Source organism: Malaya genurostris, chromosome 2, assembly GCF_030247185.1.
Source record: "Malaya genurostris strain Urasoe2022 chromosome 2, Malgen_1.1, whole genome shotgun sequence".
NCBI classification, from domain to species: domain Eukaryota; kingdom Metazoa; phylum Arthropoda; class Insecta; order Diptera; family Culicidae; genus Malaya; species Malaya genurostris.
The window spans coordinates 200061940-200073929 of record NC_080571.1 but is presented as its reverse complement, the minus strand read 5'-3'; the positions used below and the strand labels follow the sequence as shown (position 1 = coordinate 200073929).

Sequence of the window (11990 nt, the reverse complement as noted above, 5' to 3'; positions counted from 1 at the left end):
ATTTTATTTTGGCCCACTTTGTACAAACATCCACCAAATGTTGTGATATCTTTGAAAAACCCTTCCACAATAGGTAATTTAATATGATACGCATCAAATTGATGCAACATAGGTTACTTAACATGGATAAAATCCGATAAAATCGATAAAGTTTGTTAGGTGGGCCAAAATATATGAAGTGGCCAAAATACCTCTGTTACCCTATAATGTTCAAATCTGATTCAAATCAAATAATATTGATTTCTATTGATAATACTCTTGAGTTCCATCAAGGAAACAGCAGATGAATTTCAAATGTATGACCTTAGTATTCGATTCACTCGACGTTTACATTGGAATTATCAGATAAATATATATGAACTTAAGCAAATACATCTTAACAGACTTATACCCATAATTATCATGTGGAATGCTATTTCAAATGAGGTGGATATAAATTTATAACTGAAATGTGTTTATTTAGATATGAATTTTTATATAATTTTTTAAATATAGACTCATATTCAAGTTATCCTCTAAAACTTTCAATAATCCTGTTCAATTTTAATTTCGTTAACTGACACAAGACCTTAGAAGAATTGAGCGATTTTGTTTGGTACTTCAATTCCATTACCTGAAAACACGAACATTTTGAGTCATACATATAAAATTAATCAATATTGCATGGTAAATTTTTAAACGACGTATCTGCAAACAGTTTGGTTTGCAGTTTTTTTCATTATTCTCAAATACCAACGGTTAGTTCATAATTTTTAATTTATTTTCATGGATGAGGTTGAGGTGAAAATAAACCAAGAGAAACTGTCACTTGCTAATACGATACTTTGAAAAGTCACCGATGATGTAATGAATATAATTACAGTATAATGTTCCTAAAATATGTGGTAGAATTGCCGCAATTATCAGGAAATATAAGGATTATTAAGAAAACATATACATCAATACAATGACACTTGAAACTGATATGTTGTGACATTGATCTCTGTCATAAAGTTACACACTTTAGTCTCATGTTCAAAGCATCCTATATCAACAAGTCTGCACTTATTAATAATATGTGATGATATTTGATTGAGCCATATAACGATACACTTTACTTATATGGGCTAGACTTTTGAAACATAAATGAAGCGTCCTTGATATGCTAGTGAGTCTAGAACTTGAAATGCATTTAGAGAAAAGCAAAGCCTTGGTATTACATTCCTGTAGTGGAATTTGACCTTCTGTTTCAACAGACTTCGCAGTCGGTTCAGAGTGTACAGAACCATTGCATGGCTGGTGCTACGATTCTACTGACACTACGAATCCTTCCAGGTCGGGGCTCGAACATACGACAACTGGTTTGTAAGACCAGTGCTCTGTGCATTGAGCCGCCAACCCGGGACGATTTAGAGCATTTAGAGAAACGCATTTTAAAAAGGTGTCGATTTTTAGCAGTCACTTTTGTGTAAATATACACTGTACTGATTCAGTGTTGCTTTGTTGTTCAAAAGTATTACCAAACACATATAATAATACGGCGTACTCCAACACATTTTGCAATATACGGTACACTGTAAAAGGTACACTGTCACTGTGACAATGGACTTTGGAAAAATAACCAGATAACTGGCAACTCTTGAAATTGAAGATTGTTGTTACCGTGGACACTGTTTATTATACAAATATTTTGAATGTGTATTCAGGTTTGATTTGTGTTTTGTTTGATGTCCCTGAAAACCTGAGCGAGGCTTTGGGATACTTTCCCGAATCGATCACGAATTGAAGTATATACGTAGAAAATATTTCAAGCTGCTCATATATGAGCAGAAGTACACAAATCATTCACAAGGAACAGCCGTTACGTACAATGAGATCCTTTAGATATACACTAAACGGATGGAAAAAAATCGACAAGAGATGAACTCAATGAAGGAGACGAAACCTATTCTAGCAAAACAACTGGACGAAGCCAACAATATCTGAGTCGCACACAGACTAGCGCAGAATCGATGACATTGTTAGTAGAGTAAGAAAGTGAGGACGAAAATAATACAGATCATGCCCACAGTTTCAGTCGAGATCTTATCCAGACTTCTGTGCGACGCTGCGGCTGTAAGAAACTCGTCGAGTTTTGCAGCGAAATTGCGCAGAAAGCAGCTTAAATAGAAAAATAGATGAGTAGAACGAATAGGTTGAGTAAAATAAAATCGTGTAGAGCACTATGGATGGATCGCTACCGGAGAAGTTGGATAATTATAATCATCGGAATATCCGTCTGGATGTCTAGAGAAAACGAAAAACATACGAGTGATCTGTCTCCGAGAGAGCTAGTTCGTATTACTTAATTGTTAAATCGTACATTTTTCTTAAAGTTTCTTTTTGACTGATGCCGACCTACGTGTACTCAATAAAAAGAAAAAAAACCATACAATGATGGTTTGAATCATTTTGGCTGTACCGATTTTGGATTGCGAGAAACAAGATTTTGAGCATCCAGTTCTCGTCACAGAACTTACATTATTATACAGGGTCCGACATCTAACATTCTTTTAAACTAGCGGTTATTTCGACATTGGTAACCTTAATGTCACTTCTGATTTGACAGAAACTTAGTTTTATCCTTCGTGGTGAACGAAAATGGTTGTGTATATGCTTGAGGAACGCGTGAAAATAATGCAGTTTTACTTTGAAAATCATGGTATGTTGCGGAATGTGTGCCAAAAAATCATCTTCTCGGATGAGGCATATTTCGGGTATGTTAATAAGCAAAATTGTCGCATTTAGGGGACGGAAAACCCGCACCGATGCATCCTCAGAGAGTGACGGTTTGGTGCGGATTTTGGTCTGGCGGCATCATTGGACCATTTCTCTTCGAAAATGAGGCAGGAGCCGCCGCCACGGTCAATGGCGAGCGCTACCGCGCCATGATTAGCGATTCGTTCTTCCCGTTACTTGAAGAGGAAGACTTGGACACCATTTGGTTCCAACAAGACGGCGCTCCGTGCCACACAGCCAACGCTACGATCGATCGATCTTCTGCGCACAGTCTTCGAAGATCGAATTATCAGTCGAAATTCGGATGTCGTTTTGCCGCCTCGGAGCTGTGATTTGACGCCGTTAGACTATTATCTTTGGGAGGCTGTCAATAATAAGTGTTATGTGGACAAGCCAGAGACAATTCAAGCCTTGAAGGACAACATTCGTGCAACCATAGCTGAAATAAAGCTGCATACAATCGAAAATGTACTAAAAACCTGGACCGACCGTATGGCGTACGCAAGGCCAGCCGAGGCAGCCATTTGAATGAAATTATATTCCACAATTAACCGGAAGGATTGTACTTTAATATAAAAAAATAAATTTTGAAATCGGATGAACCGTTTGTTTTATTGCATCTTTTAAAAAAAGTTACGTTACCCTGTACTTTACTTATTTTTCTAACAAGAATCATCGTTAAATGTAAATTGTTTTATAATTGATAGTAATATATATTTGGGACATATAAATTCTATTTTTTACCTGGAGCTGTTAGTGGAATGTATTCAACAGTTTCACTTTTTCTGTACCATTTAATTCCACTATTTCACTGTCACGTTATTACACTTTCACAAAGTCACTATACTTTAATGAAGCATAACAAACGTTACAATACAGATACGCGTATTTCGGAATGTTACTTACATCCTTCTTCAGTGTATCGGTTTTATAAGTTTAAAAAAAAAAAAAAAACAAACTTATAAAACCGATACACTGAAGAAGGATGTAAGTAACATTCCGAAATACGCGTATCTGTATTGTAACGTTTGTTATGCTTCATTAAAGTATAGTGACTTTGTGAAAGTGTAATAACGTGACAGTGAAATAGTGGAATTAAATGGTACAGAAAAAGTGAAACTGTTGACATATAAATTAATGCAGTACAGGAGAGGGACTTCTTTATCAACTCGGCTGTTGTATATCAGCTATAGAACTATCCGCTCAGTTTATTCAGCAGTTCTAGTCCAGTAGTTGTACCAAATACAAATTATAATACGGAATACTTCGACAAATTTGCAAGGACACATTTTGCATCGTGCGGTACACTGTCATGATACACTGTCAGAGTGACTAGAGTGCCTATAACCAGAGTGACGACATCTCATCCGTAAGTTTGGCAACAATTCAAAACATTCCATTAGCTTTACATTGAATTGACAGGTCGTTTGCTCGTTTGGAACTGGGAGCTGTCATTCCAAACGAACAGCTGTCGCCACTCTGATTATAGTCACTCTAAGAGTGACAATGTGCTTTAACGAGTTTTCTATAAAACTAGCAACACTGAAGGGTTAGAACAAGTTCACCATAGTTACTGTTTATTATAGTGAAAAATAAATAAACAAACAGTTTTTATCTGATAATCAAGATCACAAGCGAAATGTAAGTTAAACAATAATCTAGAATGGTTAAGCCACCATGAATATACTACTAGCTGTATTGATATTTGTAGATTCGTGGGTGTTTGTGTTCATTTTTCATCTTTTGTGCTAGTGCCGGTGATATTTAGACTGTTGCAGTTTAATACAGCAACGATAAACATAAACAAACAAGTTTGTTTTGCACCGTAGCAACTAGCATAAAGCGTTGCCAGAAACGATCTCCTTCCACATTTTCAAACTATCGCAATGAAAGGGAGTAATTTGCTAGGCTTACTTGTTCAGGCTGTGAACCAAACATTTGCGGTTCGTTTGTATGAGACTTAGGGGTATTATTATTTGTATTTGGTTGTACCTCACAATCGCTGGCTATTTAAAGATTGAACTCGTTAATGCGGATGCCTGCCGAAAAATATCATCTTAAGCAGACTATTCCTAAAAACTGGAGCAACTTATGGTTGACCCAGCAACGTATTCTGGGTTCCTAGAAACGAACCAAATATTTTTAAACAATTAAGGAAAAATTTGAGCCAACTTATTTACAAGTTCATAGAACAAAACATCTGTTATTTCAAAAGTTTATACTTATAAATTCTAGTAAGTACTCGTTTCTTTTTTGGTAACTTTCTTTTGCATTGATTATTAAACATTTTTCACATTCACCTCTCCACTTTTTGTGGATGAAACGAAACCTGAAATTGTTGAATATCAGTTATTGCTAATGCAGCTTTTTGTAAATTTTACCAAGAACGGTTTTTTTGTATGACTCATACGATCTTTTGTTGACCTTTCAAGATGATGGACCGCTAAACATGATTCAGTTCATGTATGATAAAGGATCATACGACGAAAAGGAAAATAATATTCTTACAGTAAATGTACAAAATACAGATCGAGATGAATAAATCATATTTATTAAATTATAAGTTACCTAAAATCTAACTGTAGTGACATTTTAATGATAAACTGCATTCCAGAGAAAAATGTAATTCACTTGAAAACTAAGTGTGAAACCTGTTGAAACCGAAGCATTTTCAGTAGTTTATAATGTTTGGTCCAACTATTAAATTGTAAAAGTCTTCCGAACTGAATATAAAGTGTGATGTATTTGAAATAAATTCGCAGTTTTGTTAATGAAATTCAAGTGCTATAACTATAATGTACAGTATAGTTTTATTTAAATGAGATTTGAAGCAGCGTTGACAGGTCATTTTTCCAAAAATCTGTATTCGGCGCAAATATCTATCTGTAACATATCGGTATCAGAATCTCGTCTATATAAGTACCAGAAAAATGTTACCAAAGCTCATTTTGGCGATCAACCTTTTCTCATGTCTATCCAAGCTAAAAACGAAAATCGGTATTTATCTGTACGATCCGTGAATTATCGGTATTTTGGGAGTACATATCTGTATTGCGGTATAGAGGTCAAATATCTGTATAAATACCGTGAAATCGGTATACCTGGCAACGTTGATTTGAAGTGATTTACACTGACAATTTAAATGTGCGGAGAAAACAAGTGTAAAACACTTGCGTACGTGTCGATTTTTATCAGTGTATGATTTTTCTTTCAGTGTAGAAGACACTGTGGAGTTTGTTTGCTCCAGGAATCCTTTCCAAAATTAGATAGGGAGTGATAAGCGTGTAGATTTTAAATCTTTGTTCGTCGAGTTAGCCCTTAGTCCGGCTGAAGAAAATGTCAAAAACAGCAAAATATGAGTGTTTTGGAGAATTCTTCTGGTGTTTTGCAAGCTTTCGTGAATTTTAGTATGCCAAACTGGTATTATGAGAAAAAAGATCTTCGTAATACACCATCCATTCAGGATGGAATCGATTTTGAAACCGAGCGCCGCTATCGGAAGGAGGGAGCACGATTCATCATGCAAACCGGCACTTCGATGGGACTTGGCCATAACACGGTAGCGACCGGTGTTGTTTACTTTCACCGATTCTACATGTTCCATTCATTCAAAACTTTCCCACGTTACGTTACCGCATGTTGCTGTTTATTTCTTGCTGGTAAAGTGGAAGAAACACCAAAAAAATGTAAGGACATTATTAAAACAGCAAGATCAATGCTCACGGACCAGAAGTTTTTGTCATTCGGGGAAGATCCGAAAGAGGAAGTTATGACATTAGAACGCATATTATTACAGACGATTAAATTTGACCTGCAGGTGGAGCATCCATACTCATTTTTAGTCAAGTACGCCAAATGTCTTAAAGGAGATAGCACAAAACTACAGAAAATGGTGCAGATGGCCTGGAACTTTGTCAATGATTCGCTTAGTACCACAGTTTCTCTCCAATGGGAGCCAGAAATAATAGCTGTCGCATTAATATATCTAGCAAGCAAACTAAGCAAATTTACGGTTGTTGATTGGGTGGGGAAACAACCCGAGCATTTAAAGTGGTGGGATATGTTTGTTCAGGATGTAACAATGGAGATTCTGGAAGATATTTGCCACCAAGTTCTGGATTTGTATCAACAACCCAATAATGAAACTCCTCCAGATAGCCCACCGCAACTTCCACCTAGTAAGGCATCGCCACCAACCAAAAGAGCTAACATATCGCCAATTTCAATCAAGACTTCGCCCAATGTCAACAGTACTCCTGTGAAGGTAAATTGATCAATAATATTGTTAATGCAAATTCAGTCTTATTTAATTTCTTTCTAGGCATCTGTTTCAGCTCCAGCGGTGGAAATAGAGGCAAACCCTATACCAAAACACATCACCACGGACAATGCTCCACACAGCAGCTATGGAACATATCCCATATATCCAATTCATCAAGGTCCTTCAGCTCAATCGCACGGAGGAGCTCCTATCTTTAGTTCTAGTGCACCTCCAACGGGTCCCATTCAATCTTCCAATCAACCTTGGCAATCTTATTCCCATTCACAATCAAATAATTTTTATCCGCCAGGATCAACGGGCAATCGCAACCATTATTATCCGCCACAGTGATAAGATAGGAATTTCTATTGTAAGTATAGTTTTGCAAATAAAAAATCGATATGCGCATATGTACATAACATGTTTGAAAATTTAATATACCGAAATATCGTTATTAAAGAAGTAAATGTAATTTGAGGAAGAAATACAACCTATTGATTTCTGTTTCTGAAACAATCATCATTAGTATACGTAAAAGCTCAGAAAACAGATTCGCAGTCTGAAACAAAATTAAAAATTCAAAAACATTTGTGTACATTTCAAATTTGTTAAATGTTGGTCCATCACTCGACACCTCGCCTCAATATTGCAAACGATTCACTTCATCCCTGAACGAAAACAATGTTTGCTTGTCTATTCAACCGATAGGAAAAATTTTCAGTTCGGAACGAATTCCGAATGGGTGAACATTTTTCATTCAGCATTCTATATGGAATTCAGTATAAAATTCGAATAAATGCAGAATCCAGAGCAATGACCGATTCCGAATGAATTTCGCCTCCAACCGGTAAATTGAGTGATATGTTTACTTTTAAATGTAAATTAATTATATTAAATTAAATTAAAATTTAAATATAAAATTTCAGAATAAACTGTTAAAATTCGCTGGAAATTAACAAAATCCTACCTTATAGCATAAATCAAATAAACATAGATTTCCCAGTGTAATACTAATGTAGTTGAGCAACCCGTGACAGCAAAAGCACCGTCTGGTGGAGAATGGGTGCGTAAATGCTCCTAAAATGCATGCATAAAGTTGCCTGCGCATTTAACAAAACCACAGTAGCTAGTGGAAAAAAGTACACCCGTTTCTCACTAGAGGTGCTGTTAGTGTCACCGTACAGTCGGAAATCTATGTTTATTTGATTTATGCTTATAGTCAGCATCATCCATTCATCTAGCTGGAATCAAAGACATCATATTAACAAGATATCCAGCTCTCACATTTCCCGAACAAATCTTTGGCAACATCCTTTTTTGCGAACATGGCGCCCTCAGGCGAGTCCGCAACGAATCTCGTACATAGAAGTAAGGGAGAGAAATGTCAAATTCGTACGCGCCAAAATAGCAGCACTCGCACCCATACAATTGACAAGATATGTTGAATGAGACGCCGTGCGATGGCGTTGCTGAACTGAAGATTGTTTTCGCTCCAAGCTGACAGGGTCTGCTGGAATGTAATGACTAATGAAATGGCGTAAGTCGCCTAACTTTTACACAAACACATTCATAAAGTGAGCGAAAATCACTCATTCCGTCATTTCGATAATGTGGGTACACTTAATTTCGCCACAATTGATTCGACACATTTTTTTGCAAATTTGAATCATTTCAAATTTTATTCCAATGATAAATTTTAATAGGTAATGCAAATATGTTCCATCAACCGAACAGCAGATTAATTACACATTAATTATAAAATACAGTCAAATTGTTATACAAGTCCATATAAACGTGCTACTGCAGTACCGATGATATATTCTCGTTGCAGTTGAAAACTGGAAAATACTTCCAGCGACAATCATTATTATCACGTGCGACGTGAGATATATGATGTCGCAAGTACCGCGCTTTAAGCAGCCCTTACACGTGACAATATTATTGTCAATCCAAAGTATTGTCAATACCGTCAATCCAATTGACTTGGTAATTTGAGTCCGCATTTTTCGAGAAAATCAAGTGTTTGGAGCTTCAAACAAATACAAATACAAATAATTTGTATTTGCTTCAAATATTGCAAATGAACATTGAAATATTGAGAGATGAGTTCATTGCACATATTTAGCAGCCCTTACACGAGACAATATTATTGTCAATACAAGGAGTATTGACAATACTTTTGATCGTGTAATGGAAACTTCATTGGATTGACGAAAATATTGTCAAAAAATCAAAACTGCCCATCAATCCGACAATACTTTCTCTCCAGAGAGAAACTGTTAAATATGTGCAATGGCCTCTTCTCTCAATATTTTAATATTCATTTGCAATATTTAAAGCACCAAACACTTGAATTTCTCGAAAAACTCGGACTCTAGTTATCAAACCAATTAGCGGCCCTTACACGAGACAATATTATTGTCAATACAGGGAGTATTGACAATACTATTGATCGTGTAGTGGAAACTTCATCGGATTGACGAAAATATTGTCAAAAAATCAAAACTGCTCATCAATCCAAAAATACTTTCTCTCCAAAGAGGAAACTGTCAAATATTTGCAATGAACTCATCTCTCAATATTTCAATGTTCATTTGCAATATTTGAAGCTCCAAACGCTTGATTTTCTCGAAAAATGCGGACTCAAGTTACCAAGTCAATTGGATTGACGGTATTGACAATAATATTGTCACGTGTAAGGGCTGCTATTGGATTGATGGTATTGTCGCTGCAGCACTAATCTGCAATTCACTGGACAGTCCAGCGCAGCGACGTTGCCGAGCGACGTCAGTTGAACTGCCATTTCCTATACATCAACTGATAGAACCATGTTACTTTACACATATTTTGTTGTCTTGTTTATGAACTACGTGCTTCAACATAAATGAATACATTGTCTTGCCTCCACTATCGAAGCACATAACGATGGAATATTACTTTCTGAATGCTCTTAAAGTTGATAATGTATGTTCGGGAATCAATGGGTTTGACACTGAACGTTACAAGGGAGTGAATTTTCGTACAATTATGAATGATTAATATATCACATGACAGTCTACATACCATCGTTGCATAGTGAACTTCGCTGGAGCAACATAATCAGGCGAGAGAGGCGTCGCTTCCAATTTTTATCTGCATGCACAATATTGACAATACTTTGGATTGACAATAATATTGTCACGTGTAAGGGCAGCTTAAGGGTCGCTTTATACGTGTAGTGATGCACTAGTAACGACGCTATGGATTGGCCAATGTACGTGATAAAAACGATTATCGCTGGTTGCGTTTTCCAGACCACAACTGCAGCGACAATAAAACAAAGTCTAATACAATGCCTACAATATAGCGTACACGCAGAGAAATGGAGCATGTTTAAAATAACAAAACTGTAAGATTTTTAAATTTGATTTATGATGATTTATAGCTAGAATGTGATTGCTTTTAACAAATTTCTGCCTTTGAAATAAACAGTTTTTTGTTTGATTTTATCCCGGGTTGGCGGTTCAATGCATAGGACGCTGGTCTTACAAGCCAGTTGACGTATGTTCGAGCCCCGACCTGGAAGGGTTCTTAGTGTCAGTAGGATCCATAGTACTAGCCATGCAATGATTTTGTACACTTCGAAGTCTGTTGAAACAGAAAGGCAAAATTCCACAAAAGGGATGTAATGCCAAGACTTTGCTGTTTGATTTGAATCAAAATTTGTGTCAAGTCAAATGAAATAAAAAGTTGCTCTGGCTGCTTTTATTGTTAAAATAAACTAACTATTTATTACATGTCAACCAAAGTTGAGTTGATGTTATTGAAAATGTCAATGTTGATTCAATCTTGCTATGCTTTTATGTCTAGAAAAAAAATTGGTTCAATTAATCTACACACACAAAAATAACGTAGGCTTTTTTATGAAGATCGTTGGTTCTCTTTGCAGAGAGTAAAAACTATCAATTTAAGAGCTGGAAAATCAATCTTTTCAATTAAAGTTATGGAATGATAGTGTGCTAATGTTAACACAAAAGCTATCTGCATTTGATGCAAATAGAAAAAGCCATTGAAATACCGGGATTTTTGAACAAGAGAGAAAACGAAATATTTATTATAAAAACTATTTTTTTTCTTTTCCACATTTACACATTCATCGAAGTATTTCTCCATTTGCTGTTATTTTTAGATTCGCCCTTCTTTGAAAACCAGCTGATTTAGTTACTTTTAGGTTGTTCGCACCGCTATTCTACAGGGTGATTTTTTAAGAGCTTGAGAACTTTTTTAAACAATAAAACGCATAAAATTTGCAAAATCTCATCGGTTCTTTATTTTAAACGTTAGATTGGTACATGACATTTACTTTTTGAAGATAATTTCATTTAAATGTTGACCGCGGCTGCGTCTTAGGTGGTCCATTCGGAAAATCCGCTTTTTTATCGACAAATTTTGTTCAGCGATGAGGCTCATTTCTGGTTGAATGGCTACGTAAATAAGCAAAATTGCCGCATTTGGAGTGAAGAGCAACCAGAAGCCGTTCAAGAACTGCCCATGCATCCCGAAAAATGCACTGTTTGGTGTGGTTTGTACGCTGGTGGAATCATTGGACCGTATTTTTTCAAAGATGCTGTTGGACGCAACGTTACAGTGAATGGCGATCGCTATCGTTCGATGCTAACAAACTTTTTGTTGCCAAAAATGGAAGAACTGAACTTGGTTGACATGTGGTTTCAACAAGATGGCGCTACATGCCACACAGCTCGCGATTCTATGGCCATTTTGAGGGAAAACTTCGGAGAACAATTCATCTCAAGAAATGGACCGGTAAGTTGGCCACCAAGATCATGCGATTTGACGCCTTTAGACTATTTTTTGTGGGGCTACGTCAAGTCTAAAGTCTACAGAAATAAGCCAGTAACTATTCCAGCTTTGGAAGACAACATTTCCGAAGAAATTCGGGCTATTCCGGCCGAAATGCTCGAAAAAGTTTCCC

At 36.3% G+C, this 11990-nt stretch overlaps 1 protein-coding gene across 1 annotated transcript; it reads left to right on the top strand.

The window, feature by feature from the left end:
• Positions 1–6059: 6059 nt before the first annotated feature.
• On the top strand, positions 6060–7420 carry LOC131427000 (cyclin-K). Its single transcript, XM_058589859.1, has 2 exons — positions 6060–7021; positions 7079–7420. The coding sequence occupies exons 1-2, from the start codon at positions 6113–6115 to the stop codon at positions 7367–7369; spliced, it is 1200 nt and encodes a 399-aa protein (XP_058445842.1). The 5' UTR covers positions 6060–6112; the 3' UTR covers positions 7370–7420.
• The last annotated feature ends 4570 nt before the right edge of the window (positions 7421–11990 follow it).